This window comes from Pseudochaenichthys georgianus, chromosome 9 (genome assembly GCF_902827115.2).
Source record: "Pseudochaenichthys georgianus chromosome 9, fPseGeo1.2, whole genome shotgun sequence".
NCBI classification, from domain to species: Eukaryota; Metazoa; Chordata; class Actinopteri; order Perciformes; family Channichthyidae; genus Pseudochaenichthys; species Pseudochaenichthys georgianus.
The window spans coordinates 43147496-43173875 of record NC_047511.1 but is presented as its reverse complement, the minus strand read 5'-3'; the positions used below and the strand labels follow the sequence as shown (position 1 = coordinate 43173875).

Sequence of the window (26380 nt, the reverse complement as noted above, 5' to 3'; positions counted from 1 at the left end):
TCCTGATCCTACTGCAGGCCTTGGATTGTGAGGAAAACATGTGTGGTATGCAACTGTGTTTGTATGTACAGCGTATAATTGAAGGCATATGGAAGAAATTAACCAAGGTTTTAAAACATCTCCCGGCCAATTTGAATAAGAATATCGTCCATTCCAGAGATTAAGATGGTGTCGAATGTTGCCTAGGGTCGAGCTTGGGTTTCCATCTGTCGATGTATTGTCGGTTCACAGTGGGGAAATGTGGTCACAATGCCCCGTCGGGAAGTAATCAAGCTTTAGCTGCATGTTTTTCTTTGGCTGAGTGTTTTGTTGTGAGGTGGCCTCTGTCTGTTTGGGTCTGAGCCTGTCAGACGGTCAGGCTAACCCGAGTTCTGTCTAGCCACTGGTGTAAAGGAACAAAAGGGTGCATCGACGGAGGCTGGCACAGGGGGAAGTGGGCGGGAGTTTCAGGGAAGAGATAGAAAACGAAGGAATGGGGAGGGGGGAATGACGGAGGCGTCTGAAACCAGGAGGCCAAGCGTGAAAGAGATGAGAGAGGGAGAGAAGCCCAGATTTGGCCCAGGATCAGTCGACGGAGGAGAAGAGATTAAGGTCCCATCATTTCCAGCTGCATCATCAGGACTTTGGCCCTCTCCCCTGCTGTTATTTGTGTGTGTGTGTGTGTGTGTGTGTGTGTGTGTGTGTGTGTGTGTGTGTGTGTGTGTGTGTGTGTGTGTCTGGAAGCACGCAAATAAAGGCACCAATGCATACAGTTCACCACCAAACAAGCCAACAGCTGGACTTCCAATCATTCAGAGAACTGGGACTTCTGTTCCTGAGTCGAGGTCTGGTTGGCCTTAGACGTAACCCCCATTCTCATTTTCACCCTGAGAGTGGGAACAAAAGTGCTGTTTTGGGCCTGCGCCACGCATTGTCAACATCTTTACTTCCCCTTCCTTTACTTTGCTTCCCCTCTGCCTCTGCTTCATCCCACAAACAAACCTTGTTTTGGCCTAACGTTTGGATCACATGGCTGCAGTTCACTGTGCTCTTTATTATGGGTCACCCGAGTACACTACATTCTTACATGCTCCCTGTTTCGCACCTTCTGTTTAACCTAAAGCACCTTGAATTGCCTGGTGCTGAAAGGTGCTATATAAATAAACGTGCCTTGCCTTATCCTGTGATTCTGCGCCGTGGAGAGCTGCCGAGAGGGCAGGTGGTAGAAACAGAAGGGGCTGATGGGAAATTGGACGACCCTAGGTTGGACCGGCGATCTTTGCTGGCGGATTAATTGTGTAAGAGCCATGTAATGATTGCTGGCATGTCTCGGGAGTAAATCCTGTTAGTCACTGCACAGAGGTCAGGCCAAGACGAAGCATGGTGTGTGTGTGTGTGTGTGTGTGTGTGTGTGTGTGTGTGTGTGTGTGTGTGTGTGTGTGTGTGTGTGTGTGTGTGTGTGTGCGTGTGCGTGTGCGTGTGCGTGTGCGTGTGCGTGTGCGTGCGTGCGTGCGTGCGTGCGTGCGCGCGCATCAGGAAGGAAGGTGACTGTGATCACACCAGTATGCATGACCAGGTGGCGATCTGACAAGTTCTGTTGATCCAACCTGAAATTAACCGGAGGCTCCCTACCGCTTCGGACTGAAAATTACACATCTAAATTCTGCTCACTGAGGTTGTGGAGAAGTAAGATTGAATATTGCCCTCAAGTCATTGTCAATAGGTAACATATGGTGCTGTTTATAGTAATAATGTGTTGTAGGTGATTGGCTGTACAGCTGTCAATGTCTTTTCTGACCCTGCCACTAGTTTTTAAAGTTGATTACAAAACAGTTTACTTGCAAAGGTTAACATACATAACCTTAAGATAGCTCCTTTGGATTGCTATACCGTTACACATATCTGTATATAAGGCTTAGCTGAATCTCTGGAAGCTGTTTTCTGTGATGTCCACAATGGTAAGCTTATCAAAGGCTGTAAGAACATTACTTTGTTATTAGTTGTTTGTCAAATTCCTTGATTCTTTATTCATAATTTTTGATATAAGTAGTATTTTTGTGTTAGACAGCACTTTGTTCCAGTCCAACTTAGATTGAATGGATCATCATATGAACACCCCTAACTAGTGGTGCACGATAATTATCGGCCCGATAATTATCGGTTCGATATTAGGAATTATGACGTCATCCCGATAAACCCGATAAAAGTATTAATAGCCCCGATAATATACAATATATTTTTTGGGTAGATTGGGATGAGGGGCGCTTGTTTTTCACTCGGCTCCTCCCGTTTTGCCAGTACTGTGGTATAGTGGTTTAGGAAGAGGGGAGTTCTTCACAAATCCAGCGCTCCCTAACTCATGCCTGGCTGTGACGTAAATGGTGTGCGGCCGTGAAGCGAGGACAGTAAACAAACATGTCGTCGGTAGTATGGGACTATTTCAAAGTTTCAGAGTTAGATAGTGCGCTTGCTATTTGTATTAACGAATGCAATGCAGAAGTTCCACGAGGAGGGAAGCAGGCAACGAGCTATAATACTGCCAACCTGATTAGTCGCCTGAGACATCGCCATCGCTACGATGGTGTGTTAAAAGCGTACGAAGACGCCTGCGCTGCTAAACTAGCGGCGAATCCAAAGCCGGCTGCAAAGGCACCGGGGCTTTTACCGATCGACGAGGCTTTTGAAAAAGGCAAGAGGTTTGCCAGAGACGACCCCAGGGTTAGTTTTGTTCATAGTAGTAATGCTCATGTCATTTGCTCACTACTAGTCTTTTCTTACCACCAGGTGTGCAAAAACTACAGGTACATTTAATATATATGTATATTATATTATTATCGGTTATCGGTATCGGTCTTGAGAAGCAGGAAGTTATCGGTATCGGTATCGGTTTCAAAAAACCAATATCGTGCATCCCTACCCCTAACCCTAAACTTTAAACATAATTTGGTGATCTCTGGGCCCATAGAGCTCGGCCTCCGTTACGGGTTGGATAGCTTCATTGTTGGTGATTGTGTTCACCTGGTGCCCTGTGTTGTCTCCTCCCCCCTCACCTGTGTCTTGTTCGTTTGATTGGCCCTGTGTGTATTTAGGGTTCTGTTTTCATGTTAGTGTTTGAATGTGTGTGTGTGGTCCTTGTTGCTGGTGACTGTGTTCAGGGGAGACAGTCATATTGAGGCTGTGTATCCTGTACCACAAAGAGGAATAAATGTCCACACCGGGTTATATTTGAACTCTCAAACCGCTCAACGGTCAGCCTCACAGGCCTCTTTTCTAAAGTGGTTTGTAGAAAAGTACGTTTATATTCTCAAAAAACATATATGTTGTCAGTGATGTAGACACTCAGGTGTCACATATAAACTGGTGCTTATCGAAGACATCACGTCCCGATGTATGGCTGTGAATTAGTAAAATACTAGAGTTGGCACCAATTCCCAAACAATGTTAAAACGACTCTTTTTCTAATTTAAGGAATCTTTCTCAGTAAACATATGATCAAAGATTCCGTTTATGAATCTGATCAAGACATTTTTCGACCAACTGCTGGAGAAGGACTTAATTCAGTCGAACTAGGCCCCGTATTTTTCAAGCACTAACAACAACATCACTTACATGCACGTACTATTTGTGCCGTTTACCTTGGACACCTTGTGCAGGGATGACTCATTCTCTTAACTCTAACTGAAGTTTTTCTTGTTGTGATTCTCTCCCTGGGCGAAGGAAATCTCCTCATCTGTTTGCACTCTCTCCCTTTCCAACATTTTACTCTATCTCCCCATCCGCAGACGCCACTGAGCAGCTTATTGAACACAGATGATGAATGGGTGTGGATTGATGGCAGATAGCAGGCCGCCGCTAATTGACACGCCTTATCACTTCATCTCCTGCCTTTATATTCATCCTCCTCCCCCTCCTTTTCTTTTCACGGCACGGCAATCCATTACGGTTCAGATTAGTCGCTCTTAGGAAGCCATATGTTCCTGCATGATCTATTGTAATGAAATATACTCCACGGGAGATTGCTCAAGGGATCTTTTCAAGGGTATTGTTTGTTCGAAGCATGGATCGTTCGTGTTGTATATTTTTGAGTTATCGAAGAGTTCTTAAGTCTCTTCTCATTCTTGGTCTTATATACACATTGCTTTCATGTAGTTTAACGTAATGCAGCAAATATAGCTATATCATTTTCTTTTCATATCATAGTACAAGAGCACTGGAAGTCTTATCCATTAAGAAGTTAGCCAGTGTAACAGCCTTCTCTGTCTGGGATCAGAAGTGAGGTTTCATTATCCACCATCCGAGCCCTCTTCCTTTTACTTCTTGTCAAAGCCAACCACCCAAGACTGAATAAAGTGCAGGTTGTACAAATCTTGAGGCCTTCTCTACGGCCAAATCCCTGTCCGTTTGAAACCTCCTCTGACACTGAACAGAAGTGATTCAACTGGCGAAGCTCTCAGAAGCTCTGTTCCCCTCATCAGAAGTGGGGTCCAGCTCTCGGCAGGGCTTTTTAGGTTACGAAAGAAGTCAAACGTTTGTTTTGTTATTTACTTGAAACCTAAGATGTTTTTTATTTCTCCAGATAACCCCAGTTCTTAACCAATTGGCTTGCCTAGTTTTATAACAGCTTGTGTTTTGTATTATTTCCCAGGTGCTCTTAATATGATCCTCTTTATCCAGCTCTGACTCTTGCTGACTTTCACATTTTAATAGCACACTGTTCAAAACAGCCTTAGTTGAACCAGGGAATCGGGTGCGTTGAGGTCATTGTTGCTTAAAGAGAACTTAGAGCGTTGGAGGCAAGGCCCCGTTCATTGGCTCAGCTTTTGAGAATAACAATACCTGAACCCTTATGGCCTCTTTCGGCCCAATAGCATCACATGACTGACAAAGAAGTGGTTCTTCCACTGCAGGGTGTCCGCGGGGTCTTAAAAAGTATTAACAGTTGATAAATACATTTAGCGAAAATTAAGGCTATTAAAAAGTATTAAACGGCATATGCCAAGGTATTACATTTTGTAGCTTCTTTTCAATAAGTATATGAATAGTCCAAAGAGGTTGTGTTCTACAGTCTGCCTGGATGTAGTCATGGCGTAGGTGTGTAGTGTGATTCTGTGTAGTTTATTGATGGCATCCCGTTGGGTTTGACGTCATCTGAACAGGACGTCGCACGCTCACTGCTTGAAAGCGCGCGAAGGCCCGTTCACGCCGGTTGTTAAGCAACATCGTTATGGGGAAATGCAAGTTTGCATCCAAATGGTTGGAAGATAAGGAGGAAGGACAATCAATATTGTATATAGTCAATGTGAGGGAAAGTGTCGCCAATGGTTAAAGCTCGAAGTGAGGATGAGGTCTTAAAATGTATGGAAAGGGCCTAAAAAAATGTCTTAAAAGGTATTACATTTGACTTCAGGATTCCTGCGTATACCCTGCACTGTTTGGCTACTAAAAGAATTAGCTTAAATATCCGTAGCACTTTTTGAAGACTTGGTTGCGATCTTCTGCTGCTTCGGCTGAACGGCTTTTCCCTTTCTTTCTGATTCTGCTGAGCCTGCAAGATTTGAATGTACTTGAACTTCCTCCCCCTCCCTTGCCACATTTTCTCCCGTACCCTTCTTCCACTTTATCATTCATCATCTCTCTGAGGTCAGCCATTAACTTACGTTGTTCCTCTCCTCCCGCCCTTGACTAAAGGGTACGCTTTCCTGAATCTGCTCGACTCCGAATCAGCCCGTTATTCCCGTGGGACCGGCAGGCGCTAGGCCACTGCCAGACGGCTTTTAATCATTTATTCAGGGTCTGTAATGTCGAGTTCAACTCCACTCTCTCACTTAGAGCACGCAGAGACGAGAGGGAAGTGAACGAGAGATGCTGCATTAAGCTTGAATCAAAAAGCCAGTTTGTCAGGAAGCCTCTAAGGATCCCTCGGTCCTCTCTGTCCACTATGTGTTTTATAGCGTAAGATGTTGCTGCTTTTATTATACATTGCTGTTTTGTCGGCGTTTCCTCTGGGTTCGTGCAAAGAGCCTTCAAAGGAATGAAACATCACAGGAATGCAGGCAATTTGTGCAGATTTCATTAGCAGGCAGCAGAAGAGGTGGAACATTCCCAGTGATTGTTGAAGAAGTGAAGAAAAACAGTGATTAAACTCAGTATCTTTACAGAGAATGAAATGAAAAGATAAATCATGGCCTACACGCACGTTGGTACACATGGCTTAATTATTTTAATTGACTGCCGTGGACTATTCCTTCTTTAATAATATTAACTTGGCGCATTGATTATCTTTCAAATGGCAATGGGCAGCACATGAGTAATAACAGACCCCGTAACCCCGTACATTTAGTAAATCACTGCCAAACTCTTGTTGTTACATTGATCTGTAATTCACTTGCATATGTCACTTGCAAATAAAGTGTTTTATTATCAATTTATTTCAGCTGTGGGTGCCAACTAAGTCATTTAAAGTATTACATATTTATAATCAAACAGAACGAGAATGTAGATAAGAGGCAACCAATCAGCACCGACGTCCTCTGAATACCGTAAGAAGTCCCCTCTAGCACAAGTGTGCTGTTTAGCCTGAGGTCAGTCTTAAACATGGTCTTATCCTCACCTCAGCAGCGGTTGAGCGTAAATAAATGTGTGTCTTTCTTTCGGCAGTAAGTCGTAACAGTCATTAACCCCAATAATGGGACTTTCTCCGAGGGTAATGACCTAACTCAGCTCAGTCCAAGGAGCTAATTGACTCAAAGTTAGAGTGAAGCAGGTAAAAAGAGAAAGTTTGATGGTGTTTCTGAAAGATAATACATACACCCGAAGTATGGCCACTGGTTTCTCTTTCCCAGCAGGGACATGGAGGCTGGAGGGTTGTGGGATTTGGCGAAAAAGAACCTCAACATAAAAGGGCAAACTTTTGACTGATCAGCAAGAAGAACTGGAGATCAATGAGGACTGTTTGAGGCTTTGAAGCCTGAGAGGAGTTTGCCGATCGATGGAGAACTGTCCACTTGTTAGTGTCTTCCAAAACCTGGAGAAAACAAGCAGTGTTTCAGCAAAGCACAGTGCAGAACAACACTAACACTTTCCCTCTTGCTCTCTCCTCAGCCTTCACTCTGTCTCTCCTTCCAACACGGGGTAATTGGACTGCCGAAAAATAAAACATACCGTGTTTCTACGTGAGGTGAATTTGCAAAAAGTTTAAAGGGGACATATCATGCTATATTTGAACAATATATTGTAGGGCCATAACGATATAAAGTATATAAATATAGTTTTTTTTTCAAAATACCAAAAAGATCCTGCATTTCAGCCATGCCTCTTTTCGCTCTATTTGTTGTTTCCAGCACTGTTTTTGCAGGGGGCTGATTCTGTGAGCTGCAGCTGACCACGCCCCCCTGCAGGAGAGGGGAGTGTGCTCTGAGATCAGCTGCTGGGCTGTCAGAAGAGGGGGGCGGTGGCCCAACCACTCATTCCCCTGATAGGTGGAGAATTGACCACTAAGCGGAGCACCCCTTTTGTGACGTAGAAAATAATTCAAATCTGGATCAGTCTGTATCAGATCCGTTACAGCCCTTTTTTTAGAGATTTGGGTATGGAGGAAAAGAGAGAGGGCCACTTGGTGACACTTGGTGAGTTCCCTGACACACCGGGGACACATATTCATGTATAAAAGACGTACAAGAGTGCATTTTGTTTGATCGGTCCCCTTTACTCCCGTTGTGACGAAAAGGGAGCTGAGTCAGAAGGCAAAGCTCTCTGTCTACCGGGCCATTTTCGTTCCTACCCTCACCTATGGTCATGAAGGATGGGTCATGACCGAAAGAACGAGATCGCGGATACAAGCGGCCGAGATGGGTTTCCTCCGCCGGGTGGCTGGTGTCTCCCTTAGAGATAAGGTGAGAAGTTCGGTCATCAGGGAGGGACTCGGAGTTGAGCCGCTCCTCCTTCGCGTCGAAAGAAGCCAGTTGAGGTGGTTCGGGCACCTAGTTAGGATGCCACCTGGGCGCCTCCCTAGGGAGGTGTTCCAGGCACGTCCAGCTGGGAAGAGACCAAGGGGTAGACCTAGGACCAGGTGGAGGGATTATATCTCTTCGCTGGCCTGGGAGCGCCTTGGGATCCCCCAGTCAGAGCTGGTTGATGTCGCCAGGGAAAAGAAAGTTTGGGGCTCTCTGCTGGAACTGCTACCCCCGCGACCCGACCACGGATAAGCGGGAGAAGATGGATGGATGGATGGATGGATGGTCCCCTTTAAGATATTAAAAGGAGGGGATTTTGTGTTTTGTTTTTCATAGCTTTTAGCTTTTATCATTAGATTAAAGAGGGTCAATGTGTTAAGTCAAACACTGCATTTATTATATATATTACTTGGTATTTATTTGTTTGTACTTTTATTGTCAATACACAGTACAGGTACTATGTAACAACAATGCTTTCTCTGCATTTGACCCATCCTAGTGTTAGGAGCAGTGGGCTGCCATTATGAACGGCACCCGGGGAGCTGTGTAGGGAACGGTGCCTTGCTCGGGGACACCGCGGTAGCACTTGGTCTCGCCGAGACTTGAACTGATGACCTTCCAGTTGCCAATCCAAGTCCCTATGGACTTCGCCACCACGCCCCTTCTTTTTGTCACATTATTAATTAAATGGCATTCCCCTCACGTAGCTAAAGGAACAGGGACAGTAAAAATGGCCTTTCAGTCCTCCTGTAAAAAAGTACTTCAGTCAGTTGCATCTATCTGGGTTATAAATACACAACCTCCTACTTCCTCTCTCACCTTTAAAAGAAAACTTTCCACTTCACCGTCTTACTCCTTTCCCTCTCCGACCTCTCTATTATTTGTATTTCCCCTCGCTCTCTTGGCTCGCTGCTGTTTTGGTTATCAATGATTGCCTCAAATACCTTCCTCCCCCTCTCCATCACGAGGGCGGTGATGTTGTCATGTGCAGGGCGTTGCACCTCTGACTTCATATCGCTTTCCATCAGCAGGAAGTGCAGCAGGAAGCACATTTTTCTCACGCCTTCACACAGAGTCAGGTGGGATACGAGGGACTCACTTTCATCCTGAGCCCATAGACACTTTTTCTTTAAATCCATGGCCGCCGATGAAATATGAATCAAAAACAGTGCTCCAGGCTTATGCTCGCCTTGAAGGAAGCTTTAACTCAATTTAGTCTCAAAAGGGCGAGGAGCTGCTACCCTGCATGGCAGTGTTTGGATTTCATATCAGGGTGTAAATCATGGGTTTTCAGGACAAGAAACAAACTACACATATACGCAATGTCCTTACAGAGGTTTTATTGCCAGGGCTTTTGAAAGCTTTTTTCTCTGGAACTAGGGCTGCTCGATTATGGCAAAAATCATAATCTCGATTATTTGGGTCAATAATTGTAATTGCGATTATTAAATGTGATTATTCATTGACTTTGAAAACATCCATTTATTGGAGAAGAACATTTGAACAGTATGTTTTTAACAGTTGATCACCCTGAACTTTAAGTATAATTCAAATGAAAAAAAAAATATATAATAATAAAATAATCGTTTTACTTCGATTACGTTGTTTTCGTAATCGTTGCAAGCCATAATCATAATTGCGATTAAAATACTATTAATTGAGCAACCCTATCTGGAATCTTCTCTTTTTGATAAGTGAGGTAAGGGTGTGGAAACCAGGGTGTTGGATGCGTTAGTACCATAGTGTATCTGCCAAAACAAAGAAGCTTTCCATAACATTAAAAGCTTAATCATAGCAGAATGAATACCGTATTTGCCATGTGCAGATATTGTTACGTGTATTGCTTCTATGTTTTTATCAGTTATGATGGTCGTCTTATTAGCTCCTACAATGTCTGGATTAGAAATACTATTATTTTACAAATAAGTCAGCTCATCGTAGCTCACCCTCATGGTGGTTAGTACTCTGCGTTGTGGTTGCAGCAACCCTGGTTCAAAACCGGGACACGGTATTGTGGTACAATGTCAGGGTAGATGGGTAGTATTTGGGGTGGCAGTAGCTAGGGCCGCTCGATTACGGCAAAAAATCATAATCTCGATTATTTGGGTCAATAATTGATATCACAATTATTAAAAACAATTATCCATTTACTTTGAAAACATCCATTTATTGAAAAAAAAAGTTTGAACATTGTGTTTTTAACAGTTGATTACCCTGAACTTTAAGTATAATTCAAATGAAAAACCAATACAAAAAAATTATTAAAAAAAAGAATAGTTTTATTTCGATTATGTTGTTTTCATAATCGTTGCTAGCCAAAATCGTAATTGCGATTAAAATATGATTAATTGAGCAGCCCTTGCAGTAGCTCAATCTGTAGGGTTGCTGGTTCGAATCCAGATGGACCAAAGAGATACAGACTTGCCAAATGGAGAGGTGACAGTTTACCTTCCTGGGCACTGCTGAACTGCCCTTGAGCAAGGCACTGAACCCCAACCGCTCCATGTCACCAGAGAACCGGGCAGTCTCTTCGCTCTGGCACCTCTCCATAAAAAGTGTCTATGCATGTGTTCAGAAGTTTATTTGAAAAACTGGATTATAGGGAATAATAAAGGGTGATGTTCCATCTTCTATTTGGACGTTACAAACTAGGATGGACTGAATATATTTGGAAAAGTAAACCATACATAATGTATTAGTAGTGATTCATCGTTTTCCAAATCGCTTGTTGTGTGAAATCATTATACTTGTATCGTAAACACTTTTCATTCATCTCCTTGTCTCAGTTTATTCTAGTGCTGGTATTTTCTACACATTAATATTCATGCGCTGTGTTTCACACTTTACATGCTTCTCGTTGATGCTCAAGTGTCCTTTCACAAATTGTGGGTGGTGTTATATATAATACCCTTCATTGGCAGTTCTTATTTATGCTCTCTTTTCCTCTGCTGGATACGAATATAATGTGTTGCTGCAGTGTCTCAATTAAAGTTCCACTTTGTATAAATGGATCAGGACAAAAAGAGAGAGAATCTTTGTTCCTGAAACTTTCAGAGTCTCTTTCCACAGAGGGGACACATGTTGATGTAGAGGAGACATGAAGAAGAGGGGACACATGGTGATGTAGAAGAGACATGGAGAAGAGGGGACACATGTTGATGTAGAAGAGACATGAGGAAGAGGGGACACATGTTGATGTAGAAGAGACATGAAGACGAGGGGACACATGTTGATGTAGAAGAGACATGAGGAAGAGGGGACACATGTTGATGTAGAAGAGACATGAGGAAGAGGGGACACATGTTGATGCAGAAGAGACATGAAGAAGAGGGGACACATGTTGACGTAGAAGAGACATGAGGAAGAGGGGACACATGTTGATGTAGAAGAGACATGAAGAAGTGGATTTTGCACAATAGGTGACCTTTAACAACTCAATCGATTCACGCCTCCTGAATGCTCAACTCCATCTCTTCCCTCCCGGTGTGTTCAGGAGCAGAGCCCCAGCAACGCCACATCCCTAGCGATGATGCAGGAGCCCCAGGAGGTGGTGGAGGAGACGGTCACCATCGAGGAGGACCCCGGCACCCCCACCTCCCACGTCTCCGTGGTCACCTCCGATGACGGCACTACACGGCGCACAGAAACAAAGGTAAGATGGAAGCCACGTCATAGACTAAGTGATCAGAATCAGAAACAGGTTTATTGCCAGGAAGGTTTACACGTGCGAGGAATTTGACTTGGTGTCGTGGTGCATCGAAACAAGAATTAAAGACACGGGAGAACTAGAAAAATACTTAAAATAATTAAAAAGATATAGTCAAATATAGCAGTATTTACATTGCAATGGAATGAAAGAGAGGAACAAAATATGGACGCACACAATGTACACAATATCTGTTTTCTTTGTTTTTATTACTGCCACATTTTATTCCATTCTATTTCTATATAAATACTGCTATATTTTACACTATTTTTTATATTTTTGTATGGATGCACCATGACATCAAGTCAACTTCCTCGTACGTGTAAACCTACCTGGTGATAAACCTGTTTCTGATTCTGATTGTGATTCTGAAAAGTGATAGAAAAAAGTATTTATTGACCAAGTTTCTTTTTCCGACCAACTTTCTATTGTTATTTAGTTGCAGAATTCAAACGATAAAACTAAAAGCAAGAGAAAAAAATAAGGAAAATGTCATATTCTTAAACTGAATTGCCATCGAGTCCTCTCCTAATCGATTACCTACCAGTACATCAAGGTGTGCATATATGTATTGGGCGGTGGTGGTGGTGGTGAAGTCGATAGGGACTTGGCTTGGCAACTGGAAGGTCACTAGTTCAAGTCCCGGCAAGACCAAGTGCTACCGAGGTGTCCCTGAGCAAGGCACCGTTCCCCACACTGCTCCCCGGGCGCCGTTCAAAATGGCAGCCCACTGCTCCTAACACTAGGATGGGTCAAATGCAGAGAAACAATTTCCCCACGAGGGATTAATAAAGTATATCAAATATCAAATGTACAATTATATTTACTTGAATGACATAACCAGATCTCTTTTAATAACCTCTAGTGTTTCTCCTTTAGCTCGTTAACAGAAGCGATTGACAGCGCTGAAATTAATACGTCATGGAAGGAAGACATCCATCGCTTGATAAATATATTATGTGGGGTTTCCAACATATTACAAACATATTTTTGGCTGCGGTTTAAACCAGGGAAAAGCATCCTTTTCTGATGGTTTAATAAATTGCGTCCTCGTTCAGCAATACAATGTTTGGGAGACATGAATCGTCTCAATGTCAATCACTTATTTTGTCCAACTTTGAGTGTTGCTGTTCAAAAAGCTGTTTTTGTAGCGCTACTTAGCATTCGAATAAAACAAAATTAGCTATAAAAGTGATTAATCTAATATAATCTCCTGCTGATTTTGCGTCTGCTTCCCCCTATCGCACCTGAGCAGAACCCCTCGGAGCGGTGGCATTGTTGTGGCACACAGATCCCATTGAGCTCGTAGCTGCGAAACCCTCCAAATCCCCTTTGATCCATTTCAATATTGCTTCAAATTATGGTTATGGATTAGCGCCTCCAAACAACACCGTACCGCACCTCCTCTCCCAGACTTCCTCAAGAACTCCGAATCCCATAATCCTCCAGCCCGAGGCGGTCTCATCTCCCTCTCACGGCTTCATTGGTTTGATTATTGTGTTTCTTTGCTTCTTAAAAGCTCTTTTGTTGATTTCGTCCTCTACTGTGTTTTGTTGTTTTTCTATAAGGATGTCTCCTCTAACGTGAAGGTGAGTAGACTTTCATACCAGTATAGCTTTTTCCCACCAACGCCACCATTGTAATGTGCAGCAGTGTGCACCACAGTCTGCTTCACCCCCAGCCAAATAATGCTGCAGTCTCCTCTCTACAACACACCGCTTGTTGCTTTTACCTTGCGGGACGAGAGCCATTCTCTATTCTGTTTTGATATTTCTTTTGCATGGCCGTCTATTTCTCTCTTTTTTTATTTCTCTCTTCTGTCTTCCAACATCCCTCATTGACATTCAACTAGGTACAAAACACCACTTCTCAGAACTAATAACTACATGTCCCCATACAGAATAATCAGACATCGAAAAGGTCTTTCGTAGGTAACTGTAATCATTCAATTAAATCCACTTAAAGCACCCACTATGAATATGTTTTTGCCAGCTGTAGCCGCGTGACAGCTTGGTCTTTATTTTTGAATTGTATTAACTACCAATTTTCTCGAACATTTGCTCCTCCAAGTAATTTTCCACCACTTTGAAGACCCCAAATCAGTTATCTGCAATTGCTGCAACCACAATGTCGTCGTCTTCTTGGTGTCAGGTCGGGATTTTGAAGAATTTCAGACAGCGTGTTTTGGAAGTATGCATTTCACTTCTAAGTCTGAACTCTTCCCTCTATATGCACGGGGAAGGATTCCCACCAGAATCCAAGACAGATGTTCATTTGAAAGACATGAATGAGATGGGGCTTCCTTTTTTGCTTCCAAGTTTTGCGTCAAATCCTCAAAGATAAGCGGCATGTTGCTCCTGATTTGGATGTGAACGTCTGCACCGTTAATGCTGTATGCTTCCAGTGAGTCGGAGAGCACTGTGTGTGGAGCTCCTACTCCAGGGACTGTGAAACTGTAATTAAAAAGCCTGGACTAATCCCTCATCAGGGAGGGCCCATTGCCCTCCAGCCTGAAGTGGGTTGGCCACACACACTCACACATGATTTCATGCATTCATACGGAGGTAGACCTTCTTAGGGATAAAGCACTCTGCAGTCAGACAACACACTAATCAAGGAGCTTTGCTGCTGAGGAAGGAAAGAGGAAGGACGTGGAGGAGAATCTCTGGAAGTCACTTTGAGGAGAAAAGCAGATTAATGCTCAGGGTGAACTTCTAGCAGCCGGCGTATAAATGTGAAGGCAAATAGATCCAGAAGGAGCCGAGAGTTTACCCAAAGTAACCCTCTCCTTGTCTTCCTCACTTTTGTTGTCCCCATCTCTCTGACTTACTTTCATGTGTAGTTTTCCGCCCTCTCTCCGTTTCTATCTCCCCACTCATCTCGCAGCAACTCAGTTTTATTTATGTGCTTATCTGTTCTTTTGAACCAAAGTCTTGCTATACTGTCTAATGCTAACACACTCCTTTCCCTTGATGGTTATCCCCCTCTCACTGCTGCACGATGACACACAGAACCCATCTTCCACAAAGTGTTTTCTGCTCTGATTTAGTATCAGCGACCTTACGAGTTGGAGAACTGAGAAAGGAACAGACGGAGTGTGTGTAGGGGCTCCGATTCAGTTTCTGCACACACATTCAATGACTTTGAACGAGGGATGGGAATTTGAAAGCAAATGTATATTCGAATATTCGACCCCCAAACAAACGGTTAACCGATTAACCGACATTTACAAAGAAAAGATTAACGACATTTTTTTATTTAATTAAATACAATTTTGAAAAGTAAATAAATAGACTTTCAAATAAGTACAGGAACCAAGTCGAATTTGTCAAATGTATTGAACTGGTGATCACAGTTGACAGCTATAGGCCTGCAGCTTTCATGCTTAAAACATAACTTGGTTTCCTGATGGATTTGGACATAAACGCGAGCGAAGTATAACCGGACGCGAGAGAGAGATCAGCTGCAGCTCTGCGTCTGAGGGGCCGGTGAGCGGAGCAAAACACACCTTTAGACCTAAAGGCACTGTCGTATACATTGAATTATTCCATTTGATAATATGTAATCAACTTAGGCACCCCTCCCAAAAAATAAAAAATGACAATACAAATATTCATAACTCATATTCTCATATTGGAATACCTGAATCATTTCGAATATTCGATGAATCGTTCCCATGCCTACTATGAACAGCCTTTCAATTGCAGATTAACGGCTGGCTGTTGTTGTTTTCAATCAATCCAACTCGTCGTGAATTGGCCCTGGACCCTGAATGTACGAGCTAAATTAGATCCACGTCCGTCCTTCTGTCCCAGCCTGCCATGCTTTCCCTTGGCCATCACCCAGCCCTTTCTCCCTGCTGGCAGCCGCTCTGAATGCAACCCCGCTCATGTTGAAGGAAGAGCTCAGTTGGACCAGTGAAAGATACATTCCTCTCCTTCCCTCTGGATATGAGCTAATGGGAGTCGAGGCAGACCACACACACACATACAGCACTTTCACTACCGTGCACATGCCGGGGAGCCGACTTTGAATGGGTAGAGGTTTGTTTAAAAGGTACAGCTGTTGAGGTGCTTCTGTTGAATGGAACAGACCGAAGAACAGACACCTTGTTCCACTCAGAGAACTGACTCCCTCGGCTTCAATAAGCAGTCTTTAAAGTATCCACAGGAGTGCAGGAAGAAAGCTCTCTCAGATGATTGCTATGTAGCAAATGCTGGAAAACACATTTTAATTCTTTACTTAGTGAAAGTACTAATACCACACTGGGAGAATACAACATTTCAAGTTAATGTACTGCATCGAGAATGGTACTTAAGTAAAGTATTGAAGTATGATTAGGAAAATGTACTAAAGTATTTGGAGTAAAAGTAGTCATTGTAGGAAAAACTAATTTTCACATTTAAGAAGCTGGAACTGTGAAATATTTTTGAACATAAAACTTCTTAACACAATTGCTGCCATTTTCTTTTCTGTTAACCCATTAATTGTTTTAGATACTTAAATTAATGTTGGATTGTTTAATACCGAAAAGTTAAAATACATCTGTAAAATATATGTAGTGGAGCAAATAATACATACTTGGCTTCCAAAATGTAGTAGGGTAGAAGTATAAAGTACTATCAAATGAAAATACTACCTCAAATGTGTACAGTTCAGTTCTTGAATAAATGTACTTAGTTACTTTTCACCACTGTATGCAGCCCAGTATTGTACAAGTTATTCTCAAACCGTGTGCATTAAAGCAACCGGTTGGAAGTACGTGTGCAAAATGAAATCTAATGCAGTTTACTGAGAGCTCTACCACCCGTTCCTTTAAATCTAGGTGACCAAAGTGGTCAAAACCATCACCCGCCGTACCTACCACCCAGTCCTGGTGACTGACAGCTTGTCAGTGGAGTCCAGACCTGGCAACCGGACCCCCACCCCGGTCTCCAACTCCACCCACACCCCAACGGAGACAGAGCCAGTAATGGACGCCTCGCCCTGCGTGATGTTTGCTGTGTTCCCCCCTCACCCGCCTGCCTCCTCCCTGTTCCTATAACACAGGGGTGTCCAAATGTTTTTCACCGAGGGCCACATACAGACAAATATACAAAGGGCTGGGCCACTCACTAGAGGTATACTGCCTCATAAGTTAAGTTAGCAAAATCAATCAAATGTAGGTAAATTATACTTGTTAGTTGAATATGCTTTAAGGAAACAAACAGCCTACATCACAGCTCTCCAGAGGGTTTCCCTTATTGTGTCAGCAGCTCATTCCTTAACACAGACGCTTCAGATTACTTATAATAAGAGGAAAGATGAAGGGTAGATTTCACGCTTGTTATACAAATAAGTTATTGGGCTTTTTTCTCATCAACTTAGATTTCTTTTAAATTGATATTTCCAACAAATCTAAGTTGATAAGAAGATTTTTTATTTTTGAAACATTGGGCTTATTAACACATGAATATTACATTACATTACATGTCACTTGTTAGACGCTTTTATCCAAAGCGACTGTGGGACTCGAACTTGCTACCCCCTGATTCGATGTTCAGCGCGCTATCCACTGAGCCACAGCCTCCCTGCTGTGTACTACTGTATAATATCTGTTTTCATCTATATTTACGAAGTACAAGACAAGTTTAATTTGAGTCCCATACTGCATTCTCCTTTTTGGATTAGCTGAGGGCCGATTCAAAATGCACTGCGGGCCGCATTTGGCACCCTGGCCGTAGTTTGGACACCCCTGCTCTAACATCATGTTTTAAAGAGCCCTACAGTTTTCCACTTCTACTTTCCAGCAGTGTGGAGAACGTTACGTGCGCAGATGCTCTTCAGATGAGGCTGACATAAATCACAGGCCACACTATCACAGGTTGCTTATAGACATCTAAATGACTACCTCATGTTCTCTCCACCGTGTCCATTTGAGCTCTCAATAAAGTGCATGCCGCAGACTCTTTAGGAGCTGTAAAGTGGACCATTTGACGCCTTCTGCCTTTCCCTCCATTTTTGATAGTTAAACAGTGGGTATCAGTGGTTGTATCAAAAAAGAATTCAGTACAGCCTCTCCACACATCTAGAGTATATGTTCCCATCCTCTCACTCTACCATTTGAGAAATTCTCTTTTAGCCCTGTTTACGCCTTCTTCAGCATATTTTATACATCCCGTTTTCAAAAGCCTCGCCTGCCTTGCTTTCCCCAGTTTAACGCCTCGTGAACTGGAGCCTTCATCAAAGAGTGTTTGAAAACGGTGTGATGCCTTCGCTGCCCTTGCAAATCGCCTAAAAGGCTGTGTTGGTACAAAACATCTGGGCATGTCGAGGCTGGGAAGCTGGATATCTAACCATGCTCTTCTTTTGGTTCAAACGTGGATTAAATAAAATATGAAGGAGAATAAGAGTTGATGAAATTACCAGATGTAAAAAAATACATTCTGACATTATGAGGCCTTGGTGCCCTTGTGGAGCTCCTGTATATATATATCAGGGTGTTTTCTACTTTACTCAAGCTTCATTCAGATTAAAAAGTCCTGGCCAAGAACGGCAGCAGCATAGTTACAGTCAACACATGAAAAACCAGAACAGAGAACATATCATAATCAGAAACGTCATCAACAAATCCTCTACAGACAAACAGAGTTGCCTGCTTCTCGGTCATAAAGAAGCGCTTTGAAATTATCAAGAGCAGTTTTAGCTTATTGCAGTTCAAAGCAAGTGGAGCAGCTTAAAGCCCCTGTCACACTGGCCCGAAGAAGTATGGGCTCAGAACAGTCTCATAATACACACATGCGCACAGAAGGATCCACACTTGTGTTCTTAAATGCACACACAAATGTGTTCCGTTTCATATACATGTAAATAAAATCCAAATACAGAAAAAAGTTTTACATATGTATTTTTGACCCTCACTTATTAGTTTCCCGTTTGAATCCCCTGAACCTGCAAACACAAACCGCTTCCTGTGCACGGATCGCTTTGCATTCGTGTGTGGGTTTTTTTGAGGCTCCCCTGACGGTCAGCCGATTCGTACTTATAATTATTTCTATCTATAGCCAATCAGATGTCTCCTCAATTATAAGCCAATCACATGAGCGCGCCCCCACGAGGGTAGATTTCTTGCGTTCATGACGTAGCGCTTCATGTACGCATTTTGAGCAGTCCGGAGCTGACAGGTCCATGGAGCCCGCTAATCTCAGGACACCCTCCACTCTCAGTACAGCGCCACTTTCCGAACAGGAAATGCACGCAAATACAAGCATTTATATTCAGTAGCGTGGCGTGGGAAAAAAATTAGGGGAAGCCAATAATACGTCCTTTCTTTTGGGTCAGGGGTGTGGTGGTCAATGTAATAACGTAACCAGATGAGTTACCCGGTATCATTTTACACACACTTGTATCATACAGATGCAGGACTTACACACGCCTGTTATCTAACCGACACGTCCGCACGCACTCTCCAGCCGAAACTCAAATAAGCATTCATTCACAAACTAAATCAGGAGACCTTTAACGTTTATGTCCGATTCGCTCCTTTGTTCCTCGCTGTACACAGCTCCAGTTTGGACATCGGCCTGTCATCAGATTGTATTTTAGTTGCTGCTGTAGCGGAAGTTTAGTACAATTATGTTTGATTAAATACTCCAAATCTCCACCCTCCATAATTGCACTTGCTTCAGTTGCTTGCTACTTTCTAACGGCGGTGAGAGTGGTGCAGTGACGCTATCTATCTTCTATCGATTAGATTTATGATTCGAAAATTATAAAAGTAGGGTAGACATGTGGATATTATCCGACTGAACAAAACGTGCATTTATCTAACAGGTTCGTTTTCCACTGACCTTATTTCGAGCTATTTTACAAAATCCTATGGAGAAATCCCATTGATCTTTTGTCGAGGGAACCCAAGCGCAGCTTACTTCCGGGTTTTAGGACTGGATTGTGAGGCAAGGGAAGCCAGCCGCCTCTGGCTTCCCTTGGCATGGCCCTGACTAATCACAGGTTGGCAGGAGCATGACGTGAGCCTTGTCTGATTGGTCAATCCCTCAATTTTTTTTCACCAAGGGAAGCCAATTCCGGCTAGCCTCCTCTCGCAACAGAGAGTGCAATCTACTGTTTCACCATAACATCTAGAGGGGCGCTGTTTCACTCTTTGTAACATACTCAATGAGAATGGGGGAGAGACGGGTCGGCAGCAACACACAACAAAGAATTTCCGAAACTAAACAAAGTGTTTTTATTTATTTATTAAAATTATAACTACAATACGAAAAAACAGGGGAAGCCTGGCTTCCCTTGGCCTCCAGGAGAAAACGCCACTGTTTATATTATTAAGGTACAGCGCCACTTTCCAAACCATTGATGAATGCTGTGTAAACAAAAACGGCAGCTAAAACCGTTTTAAATGTGTGTTTCCTGTGTGGCGAATACAGCTGCTTTATTTATGTCTGTATGAAGTTGTTCGATCAGTGCACTACGAAGCCAGTGCTCGACAGTGACCTGTTAACGGGGGGAGCCCCGCCGGTCATTATCGGCCGATATTCACTCTTAATAGGTTGATCTGTGCTCTCTATAAAGGCCGATCAGGAGAGCTGGATCTTATCGATATGGACATAAACGCAAGTGAAGTATAACCGGACGCGAGAGAGAGATCAGATCAGCTGCTGAGTCTGATGGAGACACGCTGCTCTGTATGATCACCTGAAGCTCCGCCCTCTGTTTAGCGAGCAGATCGGACAGCGCAAAATGCATATATGGAGTAATCTTACCCTCGTGGGGGAGCGCTCATGTGATTGGCTTAGAATTAAGGGGACATCTGATTGGCTATAGATAGAAAAAATTACAAGTACGAATCGGCTGACCGTCAGGGGAGTCTCAAAAAACCCACACACGAAGGCACAGCGATCCGTGCACAGAAAGCGGTTTGTGTTTGCAGGTTCAGGGGATTCAAACGGGAAACTAATATGTGAGGGTCAAAAATACATATGTAAAACTTTTTTCTGTATTTGGATTTTATTTACATGTATATGAAACGGAATACATTTGTGTGTGCATTGAAAAACACCAGTATGGATCCGGAAATACAAGTTTGAATCCTTCTGTGTGCATGTGTGTATTATGAGACTGTTCTGAGCCCATAAAGTTGACATCCGATGGACACACGAATATGGAATTGTGAATTTTGCACGAAGATGGCCCCGAACCACACACAAAGGCAACATTTACATTACATTTAAGACATACAACTGCAATGAAAGTAACAAAAACAATTATGTTAAAGTAGGGGTGGGCGATATTGAAAAATATATTATCACGATATTTTTCAAGCAGTATCACGATAGACATATATATATGTCACGATATTTTTTCATGTCGGTTATTATGGTTATTTTTCAAGTTACTTAACAGTACAAGCACCTACAAGGTAACAGAAACTAAAACAAAAAGGAGTAACAGACCAAAATAGCATTTAAAGTTTTATTTCTGAGATGAATCCCTGAATGAACAATTCAACATTTTGATATGGCTTCAAGGCACAGTTTCTCAGTATAAAAATGAACTTTCTGAGGTAGCACTAACAGTGAACATCAATAAACATGAAAAGGAGGGTAAAACATAACTAAGTAAAACATAAAACATCAATGAGGAAAAGTCAGTGCCAAACAATTAAAATGTAAACTTTAGACTTGAAGTGCAATAAAAGACTAGACTAGCATAACTGAAGGGAAACGTTTTTTTTTTTTTTTTTTTTTAACGATGGATACGATATCTCTGAAAAAGCATATCGTGGAGACCTAATATCGTCACGACGATATATATCGTCATATCGCCCACCCCTATGTTAAAGTACTATGATACTGTACTGATATTTTCAGACTTTGTTCTTTACTTTATCCGTCTTTGTATGTAGAAGATATTAAGTTTTCGCCGTAATGTTGTTTCCATAGCAACAACAACTTCCTGTCAACTGTCCTTCAAAATAATATATTATATCCTTTTCTGTTTCACAGAACACAAATTGGGTTATTTACATAATATGTTTACATGATTTTGTTGTGCAATAAAACAACCCGATGGACACACGATAAAGGAAATGTTCAAATTCGGCTGTGATCGTAGCAACATCAGGCCATTCGTGAGGGCATCTTAAGCCATCGTATAAATGAGAGTAACACCCACGTCACTTCCGGGCAAAAATTACGGCCCCGCCCACTTTCGGGGGAAAACAACGCTGTCATTTGAATGGCGGTCAATACAAATTCTGAAGTTTTTGCCAATCCGATCAAATCTTTTGGAAAACCGTGGATTTTTGGATCTTCAAAGAGCCCGATTACGATGGTCAGTCAGGTAAACAATTACATTCGATCATTGGTAATCGACAATCGGTCTTGATATATGGTTAATTTAAAATCAGTAGGCGAGGCTGTAATTTCTCCAGCTGTTACTCTCATGAGCGAGGCGGAACATAATAGTTTTAACATGCCAAAAAGCTGCTGTGTCGTTTATTGCACCTCAAACATTAAAAATAATCAAGAGTTCAGTGTTTCTGTACTTCCTCTAAGAAGAAAAGACAGTAAAGGAAGAGCTCTGTGGCTTCAGGCTCGATCGCCGTTCAAATGAATATTTAACCATATATCGAGCCCGATCGTCAATTTCTAATGGCTTAATGCAATTGTTTGCCTGTCTGGCCATTGGAATCGGGCTCTTTGAAGATCCAAAAATCTCCGGTTTTCTTAAATTTCTGATTGGATTGGCAAAAACTTCAGAATTTGTATTGACCGCCGTTCAACTGACAGCGTTGTTTTCCCCCAAAAGTGGGCGGAGCCGTTATTTTTGCCCGGAAGTGACGCATTTGTTACTCTCATCTATGACCGCCGGTGGAGTTTCTCAGGCTCCGGCAGCAACTTCTTGAGCGGTGGCAAAATCTTTGGCATGCCAACAAATAGCAGAAGGATCTTGCGAAGGTTCATTTTCGTGTTGAATTCGTGTGTCAATTTTGCCCTTCGTAAGGCCATCGTGAGGGCATCTTGTTATCATCGGTGCGACGTGCCATCGGGCATTCGCCCCGATCAGAGTGAGGGCGAATGCCCGATGGCACCGATGATAACACGAAGATGACACGATTTGATAAGATGCCCTCACGAGTGCCTCACGAGTGCCTCACGAAGTTGCCGCTCACAAAGTTGCTGCCGGAGCCTGAGAAATTCCACCGGCTTTCATACGATGGCTTAGATGCCCTCACGAATGGCCCGATGTTGATACAATCAGAGCCGAATTTGAACATTTCCTTTATCGTGTGTCCATCTGGCGTCAATTTCAGGACAGTGTGACGCAGGCTTAACTAAATGCCCTTTTCCTAGCTCAGTGTGGACTTTTGGGACTGGTAGTAAGAACAAGTCCTCAGAGTGAAGCCGATGAGATCCCGTTCTTTACTGATGGATATACAGTTGCAGATGAGGTGAAAGAACACCAAGAACAGCTTTATAAATAAGGATCTGCCAATGGTTTAGTCTAAGGATGATCAGGGCAGACCAACCATCCCAAAGATAGATATGTGTAATGAATCTCGTGGATGATATCCAATATGAGTAGGCATAGAAGATGCATTCATATAAACAACATCAACACAGACATAAAAGTTGCAGTGACAAGTCTCTTTTTGGCTTCAATAGAAAAACAAGACTTGCTTCTAAAGTATAAACCTTAATTGTATCCTTCATTTAAGGAATATCAAATGCAAATGAAGTCGACATGTTTTTTTATAAATTAAATGCATTATGTGCATGTAATTCAGGGTGTCCGCGGGGTCTTAAAAAGTATTAAATGTTGATAAACCCATTTAGTGAAAATTAAGGGTATTAAAAGTATTAAACGGCATATGCCAAGGTGTTACATTTTGTAGCTTGTCTTCAACAAGTATATAAATGGTCCAGAGAGGTTGTGTTCTACAGTGTGCCTGAATGTAATCATGGCGTAGGTGTGTAGTGTGATTCTGTAGTTTATTTATGGCATCCCGTTGGGTTTGACGTCATCTGAACAGGACGTCGCACGCTCACTGCTTGATAGCGCAACGCTCCGTTTACGCCGGTTGTTAAACAACATCGTTATGGGGAAATGCAAGTCTGCGTCCAAATGGTTGGAAGATAAGGAGGAAGGACAATCAATACTGTATATAGTCAATGTGAGGTAAAGTGTGTCGCCAAGGTAACCGGTTAAAACTCAAAGTGGCGATGAGGTCTTAAAACGTATGGAAAGGGTCTTAAAAAGGTTTTACATCTGACTTCAGGATTCCTACATACCCTGTAATTGCTTCATCCTAAGCATGACTTCCAGTCCTTTTGAGGCCCAGAGTTAGCATTAGATCCATGCTATGAAGACCAGTTTGTTTGCTTCCCACTGTGGATCAAGTAGATGAAAGGGAGCTTGTTATTCCAAGGTCATCCATATGCTTCGGCTAATGTGCTTTATTTATAACTGTGCAAAGCCAAGGCGGCGTGGCATCAGAAACAAACGTACATTGCTTAGTAATTACTCTGAACATGGAAATGAAGCTTGGCGATCCTGAAATAGTCTTTTGATATAGCTCAGAAGGCCAGTGAACATTTTTATTTGTTTCAACCAAGTTAATGAGGATGTTGAACAACCGATATGTTGTTTGTGCTTTTGCTTCTCTGTGGCGAAGGTTAATGCGTTGTTGTGGTTCCTCGATATCGTTACATGCCTTTGTCTGTCACTGATTAAAATTATATCATGGATGGGAAAACAATGAAAGCATATCACAATTAAGAGAGCTTCCAGATTTGGAATGAGTCTTTTTCTTCCTTTCCCTGAGAAATTGAAATAGCAATCTACGCTCATCAAGTGAACCTCTCTGCGACAACCTCGTCAGGCACAACATGAAATTGCATCGGACCTGCAAACCTGGCGATTAATTTTCATAAACCTCATTAATTTGAAGATGAATTTATAGCCGTCGACAAAATAGCCAATTATCGGCCACAGCAGAATTCACCGGGCAGTAAATTGGTTTCTGTACGGGTGGAGAGCAGGGAAGGAGGGGGAAGCTGTGCGTGATTCTCCAGCCATCGTCTCAGAGGAAGAAGAGGGAACAGAGTTATGTAGCTATCGTGTGACGTGAGCGGGAGATATGGATACATGCAGGGATGGCAGTCACAGTGTGATGCTACGTTGTTCCCTTGGATTTAAAAAGGATTCAAGGACTATTGGAGATGTAGCTCTTTAAGATGGCTCAGTTACAGAACAAGCTAGGACACTACCAAGACAGTGTGTATGCAATATTTTCAGTTATGACTTGGCGGACACTATTTGCCTTATTATTGTTATACCACATGTACCGACTTAATCCACTTTATAATTAGAGGTAACACCAATTGGTTACACAGGCCTTACAACTGGATATGCGTCAGTTAGTATCTACTGTACCTCCACTACAATGGAGGTTCCTCCCTCAGCAAATCCATTAAGTGTTTTTGTTAGAGGAATTATAATTATGCATTGGTGTTCAGAAAATGATTCCTAACTAACTTCAGTGTCATAAACATCTATGACACTACAATGGTCCATGAAACTTGCAGACAAGGTACAAAATCAGCTCCGTTTACCAGCGATAAGCAGGTAAAATATGCAATTGGCTAGTTTGTTTTCATTACCGGCCAAATCTCGTAATAGAATCTTAAACTTCACTTGCAATTTTAGTTATTGACTTAGCATCTATTTTGCACCCTGTTCCCCAAAACAAAAGAGAAACTAACTCCCAAGTTTGATTGAGTTAACACGGATGAGGTTTCCTCTGCATAACGTCCAAAATAAAACGCATGCACAAATAGCTTTTTTTCCAGGTTGTTTGTCTTCCTCTTTCACCCAGTGGCTAACTAACACAATGTCCTCCACACAGGCAAATATCTCTGTTTAATGGACAGCATGAGGTTTGCTTTAACACCATCTTGCTCTTGACAGCTGAATCTGGTCCTCTTTGCAGGTGACTAAGATGGTGAAGACGGTGACCACTCGAACAGTGCGCCAGGTGCCGCTGGGCCCCGACGGCCTGCCCCTCCCCGAGGGCTCGTCCCCGCTGGGCAGCTACACCGACTCCATCGACCGGCGCTACATGAAGAACGGAGGTGACCGCTTCATCACGCCTCAAGCATCCTCCACCCTGACGCGCTCCTACAACAACTCCTACAACGACTCATACGGCGAGGCGCCCGAGAGCCAGTACGTCCGCCACTACGGGCTGCACGATGGCTACGCCGATCTGACGGAGAACTACGGCAGCCTTTCACGTGGGGTCAACTTCCGGCCGCCTCGCTACCCCTACATGCCCAACAGCTACCGGCCGGAGAACAGCTACACCCTGCCCATTCGCAAGGATGACTACGGCCACGTGGCCCAGCCCCAGGTGCCCATGGGCAGCAGCACCGTGGATCTGAACCGCTCGCAGCCCGAACGCTTCCAGGCCGAGCCGTACGGCCTAGAGGACGATCGCCGCAGCCTTCCCCCTGAAGAGGAGGAGCCGTACGAGCTGGAGCCGGACTACTCCACCGCCAACCGTCGTACAGGCACCCTGCAGGGGCCCAACCGGGGTCGCACCCACCGGGAACCTCTGCGTGATGGGCCCCGAATCAGGTGAGGATGCAGTGCAATAATCAAGAGAGAGCAGAGGTTTTTAAAGTTTGTTTGGGTTTATTTGGGGCCATTTATTAGAGTGACATACTTGAGACTCAAGATTCAAAGG

At 43.1% G+C, this 26380-nt stretch overlaps 1 protein-coding gene across 5 annotated transcripts in view; it reads left to right on the top strand.

Annotated features, from left to right (window-relative positions):
* Positions 1–26380, top strand: part of arvcfb (ARVCF delta catenin family member b) — a 327265-nt gene that overhangs the window by 198183 nt on the left and 102702 nt on the right. For 2 of the 5 annotated variants that reach the window (XM_034091647.2, XM_071204443.1), the window contains 4 exons: positions 11425–11583; positions 13206–13226; positions 16463–16606; positions 25625–26271. In XM_034091647.2, coding sequence (XP_033947538.1) covers positions 11425–11583; positions 13206–13226; positions 16463–16606; positions 25625–26271 — 971 coding nt within the window. The remainder of the gene's footprint in view (positions 1–11424; positions 11584–13205; positions 13227–16462; positions 16607–25624; positions 26272–26380) is intronic. The other 3 variants (XM_034091650.2, XM_034091649.2, XM_034091648.2) reach the window with 2 other exon arrangements.